Here is a 23,886-nt window from a genome sequence, read left to right as displayed (position 1 = left end):
ATGTCTTCAGCCACCTTAGGAAGTAGAGACGCTATTGTGCCCTCTTGACTAGAGTGGTGGTGTTGTTGGTCCATGACAAGTCCTCTGTGATGTAGACGCAGAGGAACTTAACTACTGACTCTCTTTACTGCAGTCCCATTGATGTGGATTGGGGCATGTTCCCTCTTTTGCTTCCTGAAGTCAACAATCAGCTCCTTTGTTTAGCTGACGTTGAGGGAGAGGTTGTTGTCCTGGCACAATGCCAGTTCACTTACCTCCTCCCTATAGGCTGACTCATCATTGTTGGTTAGCAGGCAGGGGGCTGAGGATACACCCCTGGGGGGGCCCTGTGTTAAGAGTCAGTTTGGAGGAGGTGTGGTTGCCAATCCTCACAGCCTGTGGTCTGCCTGTGAGGTAATCCAGGATCCAGTTGCATGGGCTGGTGTCCAGACCCAGATGCCTGAGAAGATGCGGCTAGGGAGTCCATCTGGGCCGACAGCTTTGTGAGAGTATTCCCTCTTTTGAGAGTTTTCCTCAAGTCAGACTTGGAGAGCGAAAGCACCTGGTCGTCCAGAACAGCGAAAGTCTTGCTGGATAGCTCGGAATTGTCTGCCTCAAAGAGAGCATAGAATGTGTGAAGCTCGTCTGGGAGGGAGGCTTCGATGGGCACCACACAGCTGGAGTTGCCTTTGTAGTCCGTGATAGTCTGTAGTCCTTGCCACATACATCGTGTATCTGAGTTGTCGAACATCAATTCAAGTTTGAGTCTGTATTGAGTCTTTATGCGAGAGCCTAATGGATTTGTAGAGCTCGTACCTGCTTGCCCTGTGCGCGTCGCACACCCTCAAGTCATCAGGGTTCCTTCTGCTGACAGTAAATGCTTCAGTATGGGCTTTAAGCATGGTATGGATATCTCCGTTCTTCCAGGGTTTTTGGTTGGGGTATGTCCGGATTGTTATTGTAGGTACATCATCAACACATTTCCTAAAGAGGCCTGTGACTGACAATGTACAGTCTTGGCCAAAGGTTTTGAGAATGTCTTTAGATATTTTTGTCAGATGTTACTATGGAATACTGAAGTATAATTACAAGCATTTCATAAGTGTCTAAGGCTTTTATTGACAATTACATGAAGTTGATGCAAAGAGTACAATTACATGACGTTGATGCAAAGAGTCAATATTTGCAGTGTTGACCCTTCGTTTTCAAGACCTCTGCAATCCGCCCTGGCATGCTGTCAATTAACTTCTGGGCCACTGATGGCAGTCCATTCTTGCATAATCAATGCTTGGAGTTTGTCAGAATTTGTGGGTTTTTGTTTGTCCACCCACCTCTTGAGAATTGACCACAAGTTCTCAATGGGATTAAGGTCTGGGGAGTTTCCTGGCCATGGACCCAAAATATCGATGTTTTGTTCCCCGAGCCACTTAGTTATCACTTTTGTCTTATGGCAAGGTGCTCCATCAGGCTGTAAAAGGCATTGTTCGTCACCAAGCTGTTCCTGGATGGTTGGGAGATGTTGCTCTCGGAGGATGTGTTGGTACCATTCTTTATTCATATTGTTGGTCCATGTGTTCTTAGGCAAAATTGTGAGTGAGCCCACTGCATTGGCTGAGAAGCAACTCCACACATGAATGGTCTCATGAATCTTTACTGTTGACATGCCACAGAACTGATGGTAGTGCTCACCTTGTCTTCTCTGGACAAGCATTTTTCCGGATGCCCCAAACAATCGGAAAGGGGATTCATCAGAGAAAATGCCTTTACCCCAGTCCTCAGCAGTCCAATCCCTGTAACTTTTGCAAAATATCAGTCTGTCCCTGATGTTTTTCCTGGAGAGAAGTGGCTTCTTTGCTGCCCTTCTTGACACCAGGCCATCCTCCAAAAGTCTTCGCCTCACTGGGCATGCAGATGCACTCACACCTGCCTGACGGCACGTGTTTCCTTGCAGGTAACCATGTTTGACAGAGGAAGAACAATGATTCCACCACCCTCCTTTTGAAGCTTCCAGTCTGTTATTCGAACTCAATCAGCATGACAGAGTGATCTCCAACCTTGTCCTCGTCAACACTCACACCTGTGTTAATGAGAGAATCACTGACATGATGTCAGCTGGTCCTTTTTTGGCAGGGCTGAAATGCAGTGGAAATGTTTTTTGGGATTCAGTTCATTTGCATGGCAAAGAGGGACTTTGCAATTAATCACAGTTCATCGGATCTGTAGTTCATCTTCATAACATTCTGGAGTATATGCAAATTGCCATCATACAAACTGAGGCAGCAGACTTTGTGAAAATTAATATTTGTGTCATTCTCAAAACTTTTGGCCACGACTGTATATTCCTCAATGCTGATGGATGAGTACTGGCTGGATGAATCTTTGAACATTATCCAATCAGTATTCTCAAAACAATCCTACAGCATTGTCTGCCTCCTGTGTCCAGTGCATCACTATTCTCTGTATTGGTCGCTCCCTTCTGAGTTGCTGCTTGTAGGCGGGGAGTAGGAACAGAGAGCCGTGATCTGATTGGCCGATGTGGGGGTGGGGGATGGCTTTGTACGCGTCATGGATGTTTGTATATACAAGATCCTGCATGTAGGATTCCGAGCAGGAACCTGCAAGACTACGAACCGCTATCTCTTTATCAATTGAGTTAAAGCAGCTGATTCAGACAGCACATTTCACAGGTTTGCCACTTTGAACAATACTGTTACGGGATATTTCTGTTGCTATTGGCTAGGATTACACGTATGGTGAAATTAAATCACAATACAAACCAAATAGTATAACATGTTAGAAATATTGGCATTATTGATATGTGACAACAAGTGTGAGCTTTGAACAGACTTGATTCAATTCAAAGTTGACCATGTAGAAATAGATACGCTTTGAGTATGTAGACATGTAGATATGATTCCAGAGCAAAAGCACACTACTTCTCAGTTTATATAATTCTCCTCCGGATTAATGAGGTGAACCATCCTCTGACTAACGCAGAGATAATAAGCCCAAATGAATTCACTGTGTACGCACTGGCATCGCCATAATCAGGCAATTTATTTAAATCAATAAAAATGGATGTTTGATATATTCTCCTTCCAGAAACGATTAAAAAGAAACACTTTCTTCTTAAGTTCTCTAGCTCTAGTGAATAGCAACCAAAGTACTTGAAATGTAATCGATATCACACTGCTGATTCTCAGAGCAAAAGCAAACGCATGGAAATTTAACAGACTGCAATATCACATTTTAACTATGCATAGAGTAGACTGGGTTTTTGAACTTGGCATACTTCTCGCTGCAAACAAATATATGTTTTATTATTTCAGAGAGGGGGAAAGGACTAGATGAATAAAACTAGCATAATTTTGGCGTGAAATGTTTATTTCTGTATCCATCATCAGGTCGGTAGCCAGACAGATGAAGGTGTGTTTGATATATCAGCACTAGAACAAAGATTACTGCATTGCTTTATGTGCTTATAGACATCACATGGCCAGTACGAATACCGATTCAAAACAAAGACCACAACCAGAATTGTTATTTCAAGACGTGTCAAATATGCAGTATGCAGCAAACAAGATAGTATTTCAATTCTCCCTAAAAAAAATGTAACAATCTGTATAAAAATGAAGAAAAAAAAATAACAATGGATTCAAGTCTGAGTGACTTTTATGATTGGGGTGTCTCCAAAACACAACTATAGGCCCAGGGGGACAGCAAGTGCATCCCTATTCCATACATCTTCATTTTTCCCAGCTAAATTGATCCAGTCTTCTATGGAAACAACATTCTAGAAGTGGCTATATTAGGAAAATAGCATGTAAACTCAACATTTTGAAGAACCTGTATTTAAAAGAAACATCATAACTTGCTGGTTGCAAAAACTCTTAAATGAATGTAGCTACATTTAGATGTAGCATATTTTATAAGATTACGCCAATTACTTTTGTACTATAAAAGCAAACCAGTGGATTACTGATAAAGAAAGACATTATTTTGAAATTAAGTGCAATTCAATTTAGCTTTATGCCATAGAATTGGAGGACAATACTAAAAAGTACAATTTGTCACATACTGTAGCAAAGTGGAAATACAAAAGTCACAGTTTTGTCATTGGTATGTGCAGATTGTTCCAAGGCCCCATCCATAGCTCCTCCTCATCGGACTGTGTGCGATCGCTCTGAGATTCCAAAGGTTCTCTCACATCCTCATTGTCCACTGTTGACTCCTGCTCCTCAGCGTTCCGGCTTCTCTCGCTCCTGGCCTTGGCGATGTTGGACTTTGACGCTATGCTCTCTGGGCCACTGGTGCTGGAGGCCAGGGAGCCGCTGGAGGGCTGGGTGTTGAGGGTCTTGTCGACCGAGGACGTGGTCGCCACGGGGCTGTTGAGGGGCAGTCTCTCCTCGTGAGTCACGGCCAGTTTGTCCAGTTTCTTAAAGTGCTTGCCCAGCCGCACTGGGGAGTTGACCTTGATGTTGTTTGAGTGGACACACCGGCGGGTGCGTATGACCGAGCCGTTCTGCGCCAGGTACACGCTGCCATTGATGTTGCTGTGGTTGGTCAGGTTAGACAGACGGTTTCTTTGGGGCTCCGGAGCGCTGTCCTCCCCCGTCGAACTAGTCTCATACTCCCTGTCCACCACCAGCTTAATCCGCTTCTTCCTCCCGTACTGAACAACACAAACAAACAAACAAACAGAAGGCAGATGTATGAGAGACATGAAGCCTAACATCACGACATCATTAGAGATGGGTTCACACCATTTGACGGGCAAGGCGAAGAGATGCCAGCAGCAAACACAATGTCACGCTGTCATGCCGGAGAAGGAGCTGTTGAAGGAAATGATTATGTCTTCTGATGTGAATTAACCACAATCTGTTATGCTTCTTGACACAGACAGATGAGAAGCAATCATTAACCATTTACTACAGAGCCCTAAGAGCTTTAGAAGGAAGAATACGATTATCCCACCAAAGGACAATGCTTTCAGTATTCATGAAAGCACTGTAGAAAAGGCAGCAGCAGCGGCAGCTCGGGATTGGACCAAAAAGAGAACAAAGCAAGGAAGGGCATGCATTTTAGACTCTCTGTAATTTAAAAGCTTCCTAAAATGGCTTATATGACAATAATAAATTCCACTCAGATAATTGCACACGCAATCCAAGGCATTCAGTGATCTTACTTAATGGGATCGGAATTCACTTTAAGATGTTACGGCTTCATCAGCATCGGAATCAGCTGGGTTGTCATCTTCCGATTCCCCGTCTTCCTCCTCCTCTTCCTCTGTGCTCTGCTTCAAGCCTTTTCCATAAATGCCGCTGGACGGTCTCTTCATCGTGGCTTCCTCCTCCTCGTCCTCGGTGACAGGGGAATGTTCATCTGAGGTGTCCATCATGCCACCGCTGACCTCTGTAGAGTAGGACACAGCGGTCGGTCCTCGTCCATTTCCTGTTGAGGCCGTTGTCCGACTCCCACTGGACTTCCTGGACGACGACCCTTCACTATGCTCCTCTGGTGATTCTCCGCTCTCAGCCTCCACTTCTTCCTCCCCCGAATACTCCTCCTCTTCCTCGCTCTCCTCATCGATGGCGTCCTCGGACCCTAGAGTGTGGGAGGAGGACCTGGATCTAGCGCTTTTTATCCTGGTAAATCTAGAGCTCCTGGAGCTTGGGTCAGAGACACTTCCACTGTTGTCAGAGGATGCTCTCCTATTGGCTCTGCTACTGCGGCTCTGTGACCTGTCTGTGCCACCGCCACTGTCTCTGTCACTGCTCTGGCTGGTGACCACAGAGGCTCTTCTACTGGATGGTGGCCTGGGTGAGGACTTCTGAGCCCCTGGTGCTGTGTCCTCAGTTTCTGCAGATGTCACACTCCTCTTGTTGTCCTCAGTCTCTGATCCCGAATCTGCCTCTTTCTCTGTGTCTGAGTCTCTCTCTGTCTGGGACTCCTCCTCTGTCTCCAAATCCTTCTCTGTGTCTGAGTCCCCATCTGAGTCTCGCTCTGACATCCTTTCCTCCTCCTCAGAATCTCCCTGGCACTCCTGCTGCTCCTCGTCTGAATCTACAGCCCTCCCTTGGTCATCCTCTCCACCTAAGTCTCCTCCAGGGTAGCCCGCGGTACCCAGTGTGGAGGATGAAGCAGCACTGCTCCTACTACTCCTGTCGGAGTAGGCCTCTTTACTAATGCTTTCTGCCTCAGAGCTGCTGCCCTCCTTTTGCTCACTAATGTCCCAAGCCAGGGAGGCCTGCCACCTCCTCCTCTCCTCCCTCTTAGTGTCATTGAAGCTTTGGGACCCAGACCCAGACATCCTCTGCTCAGCTAGAGAGCTCACACTGAGGATTTCAATAGGGGATATCCTCCGCTCCTGAAGCCTGCTGGAGATGTTTATACGGCTCAGCGCTTTCCCCAACTGCAGTTTGACCGAGGGCTTGGCATCATCCGAAGCCTGGAAGTAGCTCCCATCTATGACCATGCCACTGTCCATGATCAACATGCTGTCGGAGCGGTAGGCCGTAGTTAGTGTCAGGAAGTCCCCACCATCTCCTCCGTCCCTCCGTCCCTCCTTGGAGGAGAACTTCATGGGGAATATCCTGGCTTTGTTCCATGGGGGGTGGAGCGAGGGGGGGTTACCAGGTACCTTGCTAACCGAGACAGGGAACTTGCAGAGTTTCATGACTGCCTTTAGTTTCTGAATGACCGTGGAGGAGTGGTGGGGCTTGGAGTCTGATGCAGCAGTGCCCTCTTCTGGCGGTGGCCGGTCCTGCTCTGTTCTAGAATAGGGGGGCTGCTGGTCTCTAAAGGCCTGTCTGGGGGGGCCACTGGGTGGGCCGTGAAGGGGTCCTTTGCCTCGCATAGGGGGCCTCATCCCACCACGCATGGCCACCTGTTACAGTCACATCAGCCCAAGCTACCATTAAAGCCACTGTTAACCATTACTGAGCCATTCAACACAGCAGTGTTTCCTCCAGGCACATAGTGTACTTTCCACTGAATTCAAAGTTGCATAATTTTGTATCATACATGTAGCTATTGAACAACGTAACAGTTGTAGATAAAATCAGCTACCTCTCCCTCCGACTCCTGCGGACTGTAGTAGTAGCTCCCATCGTCATCCACGATCACCTCTCCGTACTCATCATACAGGCCTGTCGGAGATATCAACTTCCTGCGACTGCCATACTGAGGCAGTTCATACCTGGAGGGGAGATGGAACAGGTTAGTTACACACTGTACTGACACACACACACACACACACACACACACACACACACACACACACACACACACACACACACACACAAACATAGCACATGCACGCACACACTCGCAGCCATCACTACATTTATTCAACCTCATTTCTCAGTAGAATTCTGTGATTTTTTCTCTCCAAAAGTGAGTGTAAAACAGAATATGTGAATAAGCCCGGGTCCCCAGTGCCTCCAAACTGTGTATGGATATGAGAGAGAGAGAGACAGAGAGAGAGAGAGAGACAGAGAGAGAGAGAGAGAGAGAGAGAGACAGAGAGAGAGACGGCAAAGGAGCCTCTTTATTTAGGCGAAGGCCTCCTTATGGGATTTTACAGTCATTACCCCAAGGCAGTGTTTCCTTTTCTTCTTTCCGTGTCTTTGTTCAGCTGATCTTTAGTGCCAGAGGGGGGCAGACAAGGCGTACCATAAGGTCCAGGGCCCACTCACTACAGAGCGTAGAAGTAAGGTCACTGTGCGCCCAGATTAAAGGCTTTTAGTGCTCCCAGGGAGAAAGCGTCTTTTAAAATAGAAACAGACCATCAGCTTAACAGGGCGCACTCTGCCATCACTGGATGGACCAACAGTACATGGTGTCAGTAATGGTTAAATAGCTCAAGCCTCCAGCCAGAAGACTATTACCCCACATCTCAACCCCACGGGAGCCAAACTCTAATTGTATTAATGGCGGTCGGTGTGACGGGAAACATGAGCATTTTGAGAGAGAGGCTACATAGCAGAGAGAAAAATAACACCCGGTATGGCTGGAATGAGAGTCCGGACGTTCTAATTCAAAGTTGAACATCTGCGTAGAGAGAGAGAGAGTCGAGAGAAACGAAAGAGACTCAGAGGCAGGGAAAGGTAAATGTACTGTATCCGCTGCTGCAAGTGTCTGTAGAACCAAATCTTTCATCCTCTAAAACTAATCGCCCTCTCACTTTGGTGCTGCAGGGAGAAAGTCTTAAGAGCCTAATTCTGTGCACAACATTCAATCTTAATCTGCGCTCCTTTCTGCTCTGTTATAAGACACCACATGGATGGTGCTCATTGGAACAGGTTAGGTGAGTGATTAGACTCGCTAATTATGGAATTCATTGCAGGTGGCAACACATGCCAATATGAGCCGTTTCGTCTGAAGCCATCGTTATGTATTCCGACCTGTATGCTCCACTTCAAGGCTGTTGGAAAAACAAATTCTGATGTTTCAGCGGGAGGGGAGGCAGTCTGGAGGCCTGTCGTGACGAGAGCCGTTTGGTATTGAACACTGAAGGAGTCTCTGGACTCTGCAGACTGACTGAGCTTCCCTGGTGTGAGGCAAGCTGTCGGCCCTTGTGTACACGCAGGATCAGAAAGGCCTCAGTAACAAACACGCACATGCATGCATGCACACAAACACACTACACACACACTGTGCACTGACACACCGTGTGCACACACACACACACACACACACACTCTCTCTCTCTCTTACCCGTGGTCATAATTATAATAATCCTGGGTGTAATAGTCCTGGCCTGGGTCGATGCCAGACTCCATGGAGAGCTCCTGTCGTGGATAAAACAAAGCATTACTCAAAGACAATGAAGTTGAAGGAAAACATGAGAAGGCCAACAAATAGGCCTCTATGCTTTATTAAAGACAAATATTTCACTACTTAGCCGAAGCCCAAAGGGGGGAAAGAGATTGTGTTCTGTACCTCTGGTCTCAGAAGAGAGGGCCTAAGCAACTGTTGTTGCTGCCAGAGAGAGCACAAAGACAGAGGAGGAAAATACAGAAACAAGACGAGAGAGAGAAATATACAGTTTCATTAAAGAGATTGTGGATCAACGTAAATATGGATGGGGAAGGGGTAGCAAGCAAGGTCAGAGGGAGTTTGATGGGAAATAGAGATTTTAAAAAAACAGCCTGTGTCAGTGAAGTATAATAAGAGAATTTCATAACCAAAACCCAAGGTATATAATACCAAGGGATGACAGCTTCCGCCATCTGCAGAACTTTTCCAATATCTGTTCATCACATCGCCTCCCCCAAATATAAGGCGGGCGGCGTATTGGAAGTTTTATTTCCCCATTCCGATTTTGTCATTCTATCAAGGCGGTGTCTATAGATAACATTATGTTAAATAAACTGACAAGTAGGACGACCATTCAAAAGCAGCAATGTCAATTTTAGGCGAGTGGAAACGCCAACGTACCTCATGATGTCCGTACCCACGCCTGTAATTGAAGAAACATTGTGAAAATCAGTAAACAAGATTGTCAAGATAACGATTGCTTGAGCTTTCAGATATGAACATTGTTATACTTACTGTAGCTGAATTTGGCTGCTTAAATCAAACACCGAGAGTGGTCTCCCTTCACACATTTTTCAGTTTCAAGTGGGTAAGAATTGTAAAGCATTTGTTCATTTCCTTTGGAAGGCAATAATCTGAGACATTCCTCAGTTCTCTTAAATCTATTCTACCCCTGTCCCTTAACCAGAGAGAGAGAGAGAGAGAGAGAGAGAGAGAGAGAGAGAGAGAGAGAGAGAGAGAGAGAGAGAGAGAGAGAGAGAGAGAGAGAGAGAGAGAGAGAGAGAGAGAGAGAGAGAGAGAGAAAAATAACTTTTAAAATTGCATATTCTAATATGATATATAGCCATAGCTGGATTTTTTAAATTACATTTTTAGGTAGTGCTGCTGTTCAGAGAAAAAAATGGAAGTTGTTGAGAAACTGTTTCTATTGGTTCTACAGACAGATTTGTTTTCTCTTTAATACAGTAGGCATTTGTTTTCCAAACTACGTTTTCCCCTGCAATTAGATAATTTGCGAAAGGCAAACCAAGAGTCGCAACCAAGCATATAAATATAATCCATAGATGACAGTCAGGACTGGCAGCCATTGCTAGTGTACCCATGAGTTTAATAGTCAAATTGCCAAGATGGATTATAAGTCTATAGCCACAACGCAACAAGCTGTATATTTGGCGTGCATGCTGCCAAAATAGTGGCCTTCCCGGCTGTAGGCATACCGGTAAATTCTAAAATAAGGGTAGCATTTGAGTAAATGAGGGATGAAAGTATACAGTGCCTTTGGAAAGTATTCCGACCCCTTGACTTTTTCTACATTTTGTTACGTTACAGCCTTATTATAAAATTGATTAAATCATTTTTTTCTTAGCAATCTACACACACAACACCCCATAATGACAAAGCGAAAACAGGTTTAGACATTTTTGCTAATTTATTAAAAATAAAAACAGAAATACCTTATTTACATAATTATTCAGACCCTTTGCTATGAGACTTGAAATTGAGCTCAGGTGCATCCTGTTTACATTGATCAACCTTGAGATGTTTCTGCAACTTGATTGGAGTCCATGTTGTAAATTCAAATGATTGGAAAGGCACACACCAGTCAATATGAGGTCCCACAGTTGACAGTGGGACCAAGCCATGAGGCCGAAGGAATTGTCCGTAGAGCTCTGAGCCAGGATTGTGTCGAGGCACAGATCTGGGGAAGGCTACCAAAACATATCTGCAGCATTGAAGGTGCCCAAGAACACAGTGGCCTCCATTATTCTTAAATGGAAGAAGTTTGGAACCACCAAGACTCTTCCTAGAGCTGGCAATCTGAACAAACTGAGAAATCGGGGGAGAAGGTCCTTGGTCAGAGAGGTGACCAAGAACCCGATGGTCACTGACAGAGCTCCAGAGTTCCTCTGAGGAGATGGGAGAACCATCTAGAAGGACAACCATATCTGCAACACTCCACCAATCAGGCCTTTATGTTAGAGTGGCCAGGTGGAAGCCACTCCTCAGTAAAAGGCACACGAGAGCCCACTTGGAGTTTGCCAAAAGGCACCTAAAAGACTCTCAGACCATGAGAAACAACATTCTCTAGTCTTATGAAACCAAGATTGAACTCTTTGGCCTGAATGCCAAGCGTCACGTCTGGAGGACACCAGACATGGCTAATCACCTGGCCAATATCATCCCTATGGTGAAGCATCCTTGATGAAAACTTGCTTCAGAGTGCTCAGGGCCTCAGAACGTTCACCTTCCAACAGGACAACGACCCTATGCACACACAGCCAAAACAACGCAGGAGTACTAGAGCCCAATCAAATATCTCTGGAGAGACCTGAAAATAGCTGTGCAGTGAAGCTTGAGAGGATCTGCAGAGAAGAAGAGAAACTCCCCAAATACAGGTGTGCCAAGCTTGTAGCGTCATACCCAAGAAGACTCGAGGCTGTAATCTCTACCAAAGGTGCTTCAACAAAGTAAAGGGTCTGAATACTTAAAAATGTGTAATCAGATTTCAATTTTTAGTACATTTGCAAAAATGTTTTAAAAAAAAACGTTTTTGCTTTGTAACTATGGGGTACTGTGTGTAGATTGATGAGGGTAAAAAATAAGGACGTAACGTAACAAAATGTGGAAAAAAGACAAGGGGTCTGAATACTTTCTGAATGCACTCTAAAACAATTTGGGAAATTTGATTTTTTTATACTAATACAATTGCTCAGAGAAAGTAATAAAAAGTCATAAAAAGTAATAAAACAATTCAGAAAAAAGGTAGGGGGTCAACATTATTAACACGTCTCTACCTATTCAATACCTCACCCTCCGAGGATAATGGCATTGAGCCTTTTTCTAAAATGTTTTATGAGTCAGAGAATAAATTGGGACCATTCCACTATACATAATCCTTCCAGATCCTTGATATCATTCGCCTGCGTCTATTGACTGTCGTCTTCTATTCAAACCACAATGGATTTCCAATGGATGAGACTGAGATGGCCATTGCAGAATGTTGATTTTAACAAAGGCCCCCAGGACCAGTGGAAGCAAAATGGCTCCATAACATCAATGATCCAACACCATATGTAGGTGTGTTATTTTCCACTCATGCAACCCTCATTTCCACTCCAAACACAGCACTGGGGTGCTCGGCCATCTGACCAAAGCACAGGTTCCAATCCAAGTGCCAATGCCGTTTAGCTAACTTACATTTGTTGGATGACCTGAAAATAGAGCTCTTAGGCCACACACACACACACACCAGTGTTGTGTTTGGAGTTGAAATGAGAATACATGAGCGGATGATAACCCAATACTTACTGTAAAATATGGTGGTGGACCTTTGATGTTATGGAGCCATTTTGTTTCCACTGATTCCGGGGGGGCCTTGTTAAGGTCAACGGCATCTCAGCGTATGAGTTCATATGAAAAGACAGGGAGTCTTCTCATTCACACTTTACACAGACTAGACTAACGGCAGTCTGTTGACACTACACTAACCATTGACACTACAATAATCATCCAAAGACACTGGACAAAAGGGAAACGTTTAATTACGCCGAGGATGGGGGAAAAAAGGATCGGGAGGAGAGCATCTCCATTCGTCAGCTGAACCACTTTGCGTTCAACAATAGTGATTAGAATTCAGCCCAGGACGCTGATCATCTGAAGCAAATGATTGCAATTGTTCCCCGATGAGAACGTAATGAGGAATCCCAAATGAACATTTCACGGCTAAACAATCATTGTTGACTTTGAGAGAGGAATTTCTCAGCCCCACTCCGCTGGTGATGTGGTGAGGCGGCTAATGTGCCCCTGTGTGGTGGAGCTTGTCCAGTAGAAATACCCCTGCTCTTGTGTCGGGCTACAAAGGTCATGCCTCGTCCCCAGAGGAGGGTGTGTGGGACTGGTCCGAATAGTGGATGCCTATGCTCCTTGGTCTAGGCCTGGATGTCATCACTGGCAGAGTTGATAAGCAGTTTGTGGTACTGGGTGGGAAAATAAGTCTCGCTCGTCAAGCTTATCATGGGTCACAATCAGGGTTAACACTCCCAAAGACACAGTACTTCATTAAGTGACTCTGGCGGAAATCAGAGTCAAAGTGTATACAGTGCATATAGAGTACGTACTATACATCTGTGATTGTGGAATACATCTGTAAAGTGTCCGGGTTGTCAGAAATGAGATTGTATAAACGTGTTAGCGCGATACTGTGAAACACTGTGGATGCTTACTTTGATCTCAGCACTAAATCCAGTGTCTTGACTTCATAGTGTGACTCGCTTGACTTCTTGGTGAGACTCGCCTGACTTCATAGTGTGACTCGCCTGGCTTCATCTGCCTTCACAGAAAGGCAGTGTCCTAATCCTAGACAGGAAATCATGAATATTTCCCTAGGATTAACAGATTCTGGAGAACAGTGCGTCATCTGAGAGGTGCTACTACCTCCGTCTCCCTGCTGATTAACAGCACCTAGTGTAACTAGGAGAAAACAGCCATGAGCACAGCATGAGCTAAGGATGAAAGGGAGGCATGACATGATACAGGGGGATGCTGAGGAATGATGTGTGGAGGAGAGGATACTCTTCCAGGGCAAGTAGTGGAAAGAAATTGTAATAGAGTGAGAAAGGGGTAGAACGAGAGAGGTAGAGAGAGGGGTTATAGAAAGAGAGAGAGAGGGAGGAAGAGAGAGCGGTGCAAAATCAAGAATCAAGGCTATAGAGAGATGTCAGGCCAACCTTGAGTTTCTCGCTGCCAATTAAACTGCTATTTCTTCTACCGCTGACTACCTGAGGTCCTACGATCAAACTCACACTGGCAAACAGGCCGCAACAAGGAGAGCCGCAGCAGCGGATATTGATGAAAGTGAGTGAGAACCACATGTAATGACGCAGGATACAGTCTCCATTAGTTGCCAGCCTAATGAAAAGTGGGATTACGGAGGGAGTCGGAGGGACGTCGGGCTGAGTAAATGTGGAAGAGTTACCGCCGGGGTACAGGCGGGAGGTGACAGGAGGCCGACCAGAAACACGATGGATTGGTTAGGTAATTAAAAGCACATGCATCCCAATTTGACAAGCAAGATGTTCCAACCTCGCTCAGCTAAGATGTGCAGAGACACGGAAAAAGCCAAGTACCATAGAGAGGTACTCAGATCACTGACTGAGTCTCCGTGTCTGTATTTCATTCCACTGGCTGGCGTGTCTCCTCTTCAGATGAATAGTGATCCCTCTAGTGCTTTAGTTCTAGTAGGCTGGCCTTGCCTCTCTGTGTGAGACAGACTATCTTTACAAAAGTATACTTGAATCCCATTCAGTGAAACTGGTGGGTTTGTATTACACATTGTGTATAACACCACTATTGAAATAGAGAGTGTACACCTAACACGAGTGACAAATAGAAATGATTCCACAAGCCAAGACACCTCAATCACTATCAAAGAGCAGAGAACTCAAAGTTTCCCTCTGATTTTATACATGGTGTAACTTTATTTGAAAGTCATTTACATAACGCAGTAGACTTCAAACCTGCAGAGTGTGTCTGCGTGTGTGTTTGTGTGTATGTGTGTGACTGCATGAGGGAAGATCTAGGCTAGTCAAGAAGATGTAGAAGAAGGAGAAATGAGAGAGAGAGAGAGAACATGTGGTGTGCGAGCGAGCAAAGCTTTATAGAACACCTATACAGTGCATTCTGAAAGTATTCAGACTCCTTGACTTCTCCACATTGTGTTACGTTACAGCCTTAACCTAAAATGGATTAAATAAATACAACTATTAAATAAAAATGAAAATCAGAAACAACTTATTTACATAAGTATTCAGACCCTTTGCTATGAGACCCGAATTTGAGCTCAGGTGCATCCTGTTTCCATTGTTCATCCTTGATGTTTCTGCAACTTGATTGGAGTCCAAATGTGGTCAATTCAATTGATTGGACATGATTTTGAAAGGCACACACCTGTCAATGTCAGGTCCCACAGTTGACAGTGCATGTCAGAGCAAAAACCAAGCCATGAGTTCGAAGGAATTGTCTGTAGAGCTCCGAGACAGGATTGTGTCGAGGCACAGATCTGGGGGAAGGGTAACAAAAAAGTTCTGCAGCATTGAAGGTTCCCAAGACCATAGTGGCCTCCATCATTCTTAAATGGAAGAAGTTTGGAACTACCAAGACTTTTCCTAGAGCTGGCCGCCTGGCTAAACTGCGCATTTGGGGGAGAAGGGCCTTGGTCAGGGAGGTGACCAAGAACCCGATGGTCACTCTGACAGAGTTCCACAGTTCCTCTGTGGAGATGGGAAAACCAGCCAGAAGGACAACCATCTCTGCAGCACTCCACCAATCAGACCTTTATGGTAGAGTGGCCAGACGGAAGCCACTCCTCAGTAAAAGGCACATGACAGCCCACTTGGCGTTTGCCAAAAGGCACCTAAAGGACTCTCAGACCATGAGAAACAAGATTCTCTGGTCTGATGAAACCAAGATTGAACTCTTTGGCCTGAATGCCAAGAGTCACATCCGGAGGAAACCTGCCTCCATCCCTACGTTGAAGCATAGTGGTGGCAGCATCATGTTGTTTTTCAGCGGCAGGCACTGGGAGACTCGTCAGGATCGAGGGAAAGGTTAAAGGAGCAAATTACAGAGATCCTTGATGAAAACCTGCTTCAGAGCGCTCAGGACCATAGACTGGGGCGAAGGTCCACCTTCCAACAGGACAATGGCCCTAAGCACACATTTAAGACAACTTAGCAGTGGCTTCGGGACAAGTCTCTGAATGTCCTTGAATGGCCCAGCCAGAGCCCAGACTTGATTGAACCTGATCTAACATCTCTGGAGAGACCTGAAAATAGCTGTTCAGAAACACTCCCCAATCCAACCTGACAGAGCTTGAGAGGATCGGCAGAGAAGAACTGGAGAAACTTCCCAAATACAGGTCTGCCAAGCTTGTAGCGTCTTATCCAAAAACACTCAAGACTGAAATTGCTTCCAAAGGTACATCAACAAAGTACTGAGTAAAGGGTCTGAATACTTATGTAAATGTAATTTTTCAGTTTTGTATTTTGAATAAATTTGCAACATAATCTGAACCTGTTTTTCCTTTGTCATTATGGGGTATTGTGTGTAGATTTATGAGAAAATGGAATCCATTTTAGAATATGCCTGTAATCTAACAAAATGTGGAAAAAGTCAAGGGGTCTGAATACTTTCCGAATGCACTGGTTTGGTGAAAGTTCCCGGAACATTCATTAGGTCGCTGCAAATGTTTTCATAACACAAAAACTGTTCAGTCAGGCTTATGATTATAGAATGTTTGTATAAAACATTTGCCTGATGTTGCAAGAACGTTCCTAGAAAACATTGAATCTATTCTTCAAAAGGTTCCCAGAATGTTTCATTAGGTTGTGGGAACAGTCTGGAGAGAACATTGTGGGGACATAAAAGATTATATGTCTCCAAAACACAAAAACTGTCCAGTTGTGTTGATGATAATACAAATTGTATTTTAGGGTACAAAAAAACATTCACCAGATGTTGCAAGAACGTTCCTAGAACACATTTTGTCGGTCCTTTAAAGGCTCTCAGAATGTTTCATGAGGTTGTGGGAACAGTCTGGTGGGAAAATTGATGGGACATCACAAAAGATATGTTCCCAAAACACAAAAACTTAATGATCTGGCTGCAGAGTTGAAGATTGCAGGTCCAATCCCACACTTTCTTAAACCACATTTCTTAAAAATAAAAAAAATGAAAAGAAATCTGTGAAATTGAGGCTCATATATAATCTACGAAACAAGAGGATGTGTTTATTTCATCCAGATGTATAAAGCAAATGCAGAATTTAGCCTAACTGTAAAAAATAAAATGTGTAAAAATTGCATGTTCAACTTTTTTTTAAATGCACCTGATAAAATTCCTACTTTGAGACGCTTGACAGGGTCCCTCATGTCTTATTTTTCATGATCTGAAAAGCAGAAGTGATCCGAGATCAGCACTCAGTCTTGGATACTTGTAAATATGGGCCCAGAAGTATGCAGCACATAAAGAGGATTGGTGAAGTAATGGTGAACAACCCAGTGACCAGTATATCCCTGGGTTAGTCTAATAATGCTAAAAAGGAATTTAATTTCTGATTAAACAGAGCTTCCCTGGTGGTGCAGAGAATAAAAAACCTGGCTTGGGAACCAAACATTTCAGGTTCAAACCCTACTTGTGCAGACTTTCAACATATAAAGTGTAAAAAATATGGTTGTGTTTTTATGATGATTTGGGATAGGGGCAGCATTTTCACTTTTGGATAAATAGCATGCCCAATTTCCACTTCCTGCTACTCATGCCAAGAATATAAGATACGTATATTATTAGTGATTTGGATAGAAAACACTCTGAAGTTTCTAAAACTGTTTGAATCATGTCTGTGAGTATAACAGAACTTATGTATCAGGCAAAACCCCGAGGACTAACCATTCAGAAAATTACAAAAATTGATGTCCCTCTCTGTTCAGTGAGTTCTCATTGGGAAATTATATTTCTTAGACACTTGTTTGCAGTTCCTACCGCTTCCACTGGATGTCACGAGTCTTTGGAATTTGGTTGAGGTTATTCCTTTGTGCAATGAAAAAGTACGGCCTTCTTGGAACTGGGTAACGTTATGTGTACTGTTGAGAGTTGCGTAAGACTTGAAAAGTAGCGTTGGTTTGTGATCCTCCTGTAAACAGATAGACCTGTCTTCAATTTGATCGATTATTAACGTTTAAAAATACCTAAAGTTGTATTACAAAAGTAGTTTGAAATGCTTTGGCAAAGTTTACAGGTAACTTTTGAGATATTTTGTAGTGACGTTGCGCAAATTGGAAGCTGTTTTTTTTCTGGATCAAACGCGCCAAATAAATGGACATTTTGGATATATATAGACAGAATTAATTGAACAAAAGGACCATTTGTGATGTTTATGGGACATATTGAAGTGCCAACAAAAGAAGCTCGTCAAAGGTAAGGCATGATTTATATATTATTTCTGCATTTTGTGTGGTGCCTGCAGGGTTGAAATACGCTATTGTCTCTTTGTTTACTGTTGTGCTATCATTAGATAATAGCTTCTTATCCTTTCGCCGAAAAGCCTTTTTGAAATCTGACATTTTGGCTGGATTCACAATGAGTGGAGCTTTAATTTGGTATCGTAAATGTGTGATTTAATGAAAGTTTGAATTTTATAGCATTTTTGCTTTGGGGGGCGCTCTGCATTTTTCCTGGCAATTGGCCAGGTGAGACATTTGCGTCCCGCCTATCCCAGGGAGGTTAAATACTGTTCAAATGTCCTATAAATGTCTCTATATCACATACAATACAGTCCCTTAAATCGACTCGTCATTAAATCTGGAGAGAATCATAGCGGGAATGTATTCGAATCTGCTTTAAGGAGCTACAAATTTGCAAGCTGAGAATGTTGTGGTAATATTAGGTAAAACTTAAAAATAAATTCCCTTCAAGACAAGGTAGAATGTATATTGCGTGAACATCAATGGAATATTATGTTAAACCTAAAACAAATAGGCTATGAACGTGATAAAAATTGACATATTTGGAAATTGTGGAACATTGTGCAACAGTGTGGGAATGTTCTGTGCAACCTATGTGAATATCACAAGAATATTCTTGCAACATTCCAGACAACTCCCATAACTTGATAACATGTTATGGGAACCATTAAAGAACTTAGACCAGGTTTTCTGTCAACATTAGAGGAATGTCCTGTGCAACCTAACTTAAACATTATCTGAATGTCAGCACAACTGGACAGTCTTTGTGTCTTGACGAAACATTCTGGGAACCTTTTAAAGATCAGATGAAATGTGTTCTGGGAACGTTCTTGCAATATCAGGTGAATGTTTTTTTGCACCCTAAAAGAAACATAGTACAATCATCCACACAAATGGACAGTTTTTTTGTGTTTTGGGAACATATCTTGTCACCACAATGTTCCTACCAGACCGTTACCACAAACAAATGAAACATTCAGGGAACCTTAAAATAATCAATTAAATGTGTTCTGGGAAAACATTACTGGTAGACTGTGTTACTACATTACCTGGAAACCTAATGAGAACTTTTGGGGAATGTTCTGTGGTGGTTGTTGCAGATGTTAAGCACAATATTATAGTGAATGTTAGTTAGGAGAACATTCTAAGGATATTTCATTTGCAACATAAAATAAGAAGAATACTTTGTTATCATCCTAACATTAGATAAAACCCTAACTCGAACTTATTGGGAATCTTAGCTAATGTTCTGGGAATGTTCACGTTTTGCTGTGGTGTGGCTTCAAGGTAATCCAATGTACTGGAGCACTTTCGTTATACAGTGCCTTGCGAAAGTATTCGGCCCCCTTGAACTTTGCGACCTTTTGCGATATTTCAGGCTTCAAACATAAAGATATAAAACTGTATTTTTTTGTGAAGAATCAACAACAAGTGGGACACAATCATGAAGTGGAACAACATTTATTGGATATTTCAAACTTTTTTAACAAATCAAAAACTGAAAAATTGGGCGTGCAAAATTATTCAGCCCCTTTACATTCAGTGCAGAAAACTCTCTCCAGAAGTTCAGTGAGGATCTCTGAATGATCCAATGTTGACCTAAATGACTAATGATGATAAATACAATCCACCTGTGTGTAATCAAGTCTCCGTATAAATGCACCTGCACTGTGATAGTCTCAGAGGTCCGTTAAAAGCGTAGAGAGCATCATGAAGAACAAGGAACACACCAGGCAGGTCCGAGATACTGTTGTGAAGAAGTTTAAAGCCGGATTTGGATACAAAAAGATTTCCCAAGCTTTAAACATCCCAAGGAGCACTGTGCAAGCGATAATATTGAAATGGAAAGAGTATCAGACCACTTAAAATCTACCAAGACCTGGCCGTCCCTCTAAACTTTCAGCTCATACAAGGAGAAGACTGATCAGAGATGCAGCCAAGAGGCCCATGATCACTCTGGATGAACTGCAAAGACCTACAGCTGAGGTGGGAGACTCTGTCCATAGGACTACAATCAGTCGTATATTGCACAAATCTGGCCTTTTGGAAGAGTGGCAAGAAGAAAGCCATTTCTTAAAGATATCCATAAAAAGTGTTGTTTAAAGTTTGCCACAAGCCACCTAGGGAGACACACCAAACATGTGGAAGAAGGTGCCCTGGTCAGATGAAACCAAAATTGAACTTTTTTGGCAACAATGCAAAACGTTATGTTTGGCGTAAAAGCAACACAGCTCATCACCCTGAACACACCATCCCCACTGTCAAACATGGTGGTGGCAGCATCATGGTTTGGGCCTGCTTTTCTTCAGCAGGGACAGGGAAGATGGTTAAAATTGATGGGAAGATGGATGGAGCCAAATACAGGACCATTCTGGAAGAAAACCTGATGGAGTCTGCAAAAGACCTGAGACTGGGACGGAGATTTGTCTTCCAACAAGATAATGATCCAAAACATAAAGCAAAATCTACAATGGAATGGTTCAAAAATAAACATATCCAGGTGTTAGAATGGCCAAGTCAAAGTCCAGACCTGAATCCAATCGAGAATCTGTGGAAAGAACTGAAAACTGCTGTTCACAAATGCTCTGCATCCAACCTCACTGAGCTCGAGCTGTTTTGCAAGGAGGAATGGGAAAAATGTTCAGTCTCTCGATGTGCAAAACTGATAGAGACATACCCCAAGTGACTTACAGCTGTAATCGCAGCAAAAGGTGGCGCTACAAAGTATTAACTTAAGGGGGCTGAATAATTTTGCACGCCCAATTTTTCAGTTTTTGATTTGTTAAATAAGTTTGAAATATCCAATAAATGTCGTTCCACTTCATGATTGTGTCCCACTTGTTGTTGATTCTTCACAAAAAAAACTGTTTTATATCTTTATGTTTGAAGCCTGAAATGTGGCAAAAGGTCGCAAAGTTCAAGGGGGCCGAATACTTTCGCAAGGCACTGTATATCTTTCAGGTTGGGAAAATTCTCATTTTGGGATTTTGACCATGAGACTCAAAATGGTTAAAATGACTTGAGTGCAATGAATATGATTTTTCCTTTTTATGAGACTGATGGGTAGAATTCTCTAGACTCTTTAATCTTTAGGTGACCATATAATTAAACAATTATAAGCTAACTATAGGCTAAACAACAAAACATCACTAACAATACGTACATCAATAAATAAATATTGATGTCTGATCGAGAACAACTCCCTTGAAAAAAAATACATAGATGACACACAAACAAAGAAAGAACACAAATGAAAACAAAGATAAAGAATGGAATTTCAAAATTAACAAAAAAATGAAGAAACAGTCAATGAAGAAAGAAAGAGAGAGAAGAAAGAGAGAGTCACATTGCAGTGGACTGAGAGGGGAAGCGTTTCTCCAGCTCTTCCACTATAGAGTTCATGTTAACGTTTGATTGGACCTGCACCTGATGTGGCTGTTCTGCAACCAGAGCCTCTGCCTGTACCTCTGTTATGGTGGGGGCTACAATCTCTGCAGTGTCTAGTATGCCATTTAAAGAGTCCATGGAATCCACAGACCCTCGTGGCCTCAGGGCGCTCCGTGGAAGCATCTGTTTTTTGTCTATTTGACTGTACATATTAGCGACAGATTTCTCAATGTCGGCGATGTTCTGTATGTTCTTCAGGATCCCCTTCAACTCCTTCCTGGGGGGCTGGGGATCGGTGGGGAGGGGCGGCGGGGGAGGGCGCAGGGACACAGGTCTCAGGGTGGTCACAGCGGGCAGGGGGGGGAGCACAAATGTAGATGGACGATTGAGGGAAGGGGACAGAGGAGGAGGGAGAGGCGGAGGAGGGGGCGGGGCAGGGTTTTTGCCGTAGTTAAGTGGGGGGGACGGATGGGAGGTGGGTGGAGGAGGCGTAGAGGGGGGAAGAGGGGAGTTGGGTGGGGGTGGAGGGGGCACGTCAGGGGGGTCAGGGATGACCTCCAGGTTGACCTCGTAGGGTTCGGCGGAGGCTGAGTTGTAGCTGGAGAAGCTGGAGCTGAACCTGCGCCGGACAGGTGGAGTGGGCTTGTGGGTGGGGGGTGGAGTTCCATCGCTCTGGGTGATAATGATGCAGGGTGGGCCCTCTCTGTCTTGGCCCAGGTGGCGTTCCTCTCTACCCAGGATGGAGCTCACAGAGTGGCGGTGGCGCTGGGGGCTGTCGCTACCCAGGATGGAGCCCAGAGACTGTCGGTCCTCTCTGGCCCGGTGTTGGGGGCTGTCGAACCCCAACCCCATCAGGAAGTCTGGAGAGAGAGACCCCCGGGAGTCCCGACTCTGCCTCTGCTTCATCTCCCTCATGGCCTGCTGCTCAAACTGCCTGGCCTGCTCCTTCACCGACAGGGGCTTGGGCTCCATGTAGGTCCCGCGCCCCAGGTTTCCCCAGTCCAGGCCGTCCAGCATGTCCTTACTGTCCTTCAGCTCAGTCTTCAGAATCTCCAGCTCCCATTGCACCGGGTCCATCACCACCTGTCTCCTCAGAGCATCATACATCTCCTTCCTGTGGAGTCTGGAAGGTAGGGTCCAGGAGTGGCCCGAGCCACCAGAGTTGAATCTCAGGAAGGAGTGTCTCAGGCCTCGAGGGGCCTGAGGGGAGTAGGCCCCCAGGAGGTCAATCCTCCTCTGGTGCTTCCCCAGGGTCTCTGGGCTGCTGAGCGTGCCCGTGCCTTCGTCAAACAGGGGGTTCTTGGTGGTTAGGGGGTTCTCGTCCGAGAATAATGTGATGTTGCTCTCGGACTTGGGCATATTGTTGAGGAGGATCCCATTGGCACTGGACTGCTTGTGGGCAGTGATGGCCCGTGCGGCAAATGTGCTTATGAGCCTCTGGCGGTCACCTTCCTCAAGCACACAACGCTTACTCCTGCTTTCATGGAGACGGCAGAAAAGAAAAATACTTTAAATAAAAGAGGGAGATCAGGTGTGATGAGACAGTCAGAATGAGGGGATGCAAGAGGAAAGTCATCTATGGGATTCTAGCTAGACAAAATAAGGGCTAATTTCCAAAGAAAAATGTTGTTTATCTAAGGCTACCATTTACACCTTATTGCCACCAAATAACGAAGTCAAATGAGACCACAACTGCCAGACTGACACAATCTACACTGACCAAAAATATAAATGCAACATGTAAAGTGTTTCATGAGCTGAAACAAAAGATCCCAGACATTTTCCATATGCACAAAAAGCTTATTCCTCTCAAATCTAGTGCACTATTGTTTTTTACATCCCTGTTACTGGGCATTTTATCCTTTGTCAAGATAATCAATCCACCTGACAGGTGTGTCAGATCAAGAATCTGATTAAACAGCATGATCATCACACATACGCAATTTGTGCTGGGGACAATTAAAGCCCACTTTAAAATATGAAGTTTTGTTATAAAATACAATGCCACAGATGTCTCAAGTTGCGGGAACATGTAATGTCCACCAGAGCTGTTGCCAGAGATTTGAATGTACATTTCTCTACCATAAGCCACCTTCAACGTTGTTTTATAGAATTTGGCAGTACGTACAACCGGCCTCACAACCGCCGACCATGTATAACCACGCTAGCATCCAGCTTCTTCTTCCACATCCAGCTTCTTCACCTGCTGGATCATCAGAAAGAGGGGGGGGGGGTTGTGGCGGGGGGGTGCTGAAGAGTATTTCTGTCCATAATAATACCCTTTTGTAGGGAAAATCTCATTCTGATTGGCTGGGCCAGGCTCCTATGCCCTCTCAGGCCCACCAATGGCTGTGCCACCTGCCCAGTCATGTGAAAATTTATTTTAATTGACTGATTTCCTTCCATGAACTGTAACTGCAAAATCTTTGAAATTGTTGCATGTTGTGTTTATATTTTTGAC

The 23,886-nt window shown here is 44.2% G+C and overlaps 1 protein-coding gene across 1 annotated transcript in view; it reads right to left on the bottom strand.

Moving 5' to 3' along the window:
- Window positions 1-3,017: 3,017 nt before the first annotated feature.
- pcdh15b (protocadherin-related 15b) overlaps window positions 3,018-23,886 on the bottom strand; it is a 219,146-nt gene continuing 198,277 nt past the window's right edge. Inside the window, exons 35-39 of the mRNA XM_052478256.1 lie at window positions 9,421-9,442; window positions 8,923-8,961; window positions 8,698-8,771; window positions 7,048-7,177; window positions 3,018-4,651 (exon numbers count right to left, since the gene is read on the bottom strand). Of these exons, the coding sequence (XP_052334216.1) occupies window positions 4,082-4,651; window positions 7,048-7,177; window positions 8,698-8,771; window positions 8,923-8,961; window positions 9,421-9,442 (835 nt within the window). The 3' untranslated portion in view covers window positions 3,018-4,081. The remainder of the gene's footprint in view (window positions 4,652-7,047; window positions 7,178-8,697; window positions 8,772-8,922; window positions 8,962-9,420; window positions 9,443-23,886) is intronic.

Source organism: Oncorhynchus keta, chromosome 24, assembly GCF_023373465.1.
Source record: "Oncorhynchus keta strain PuntledgeMale-10-30-2019 chromosome 24, Oket_V2, whole genome shotgun sequence".
Classification (NCBI taxonomy): domain Eukaryota; kingdom Metazoa; phylum Chordata; class Actinopteri; order Salmoniformes; family Salmonidae; genus Oncorhynchus; species Oncorhynchus keta.
This window is presented reverse-complemented; position numbering and strand designations above follow the sequence as displayed.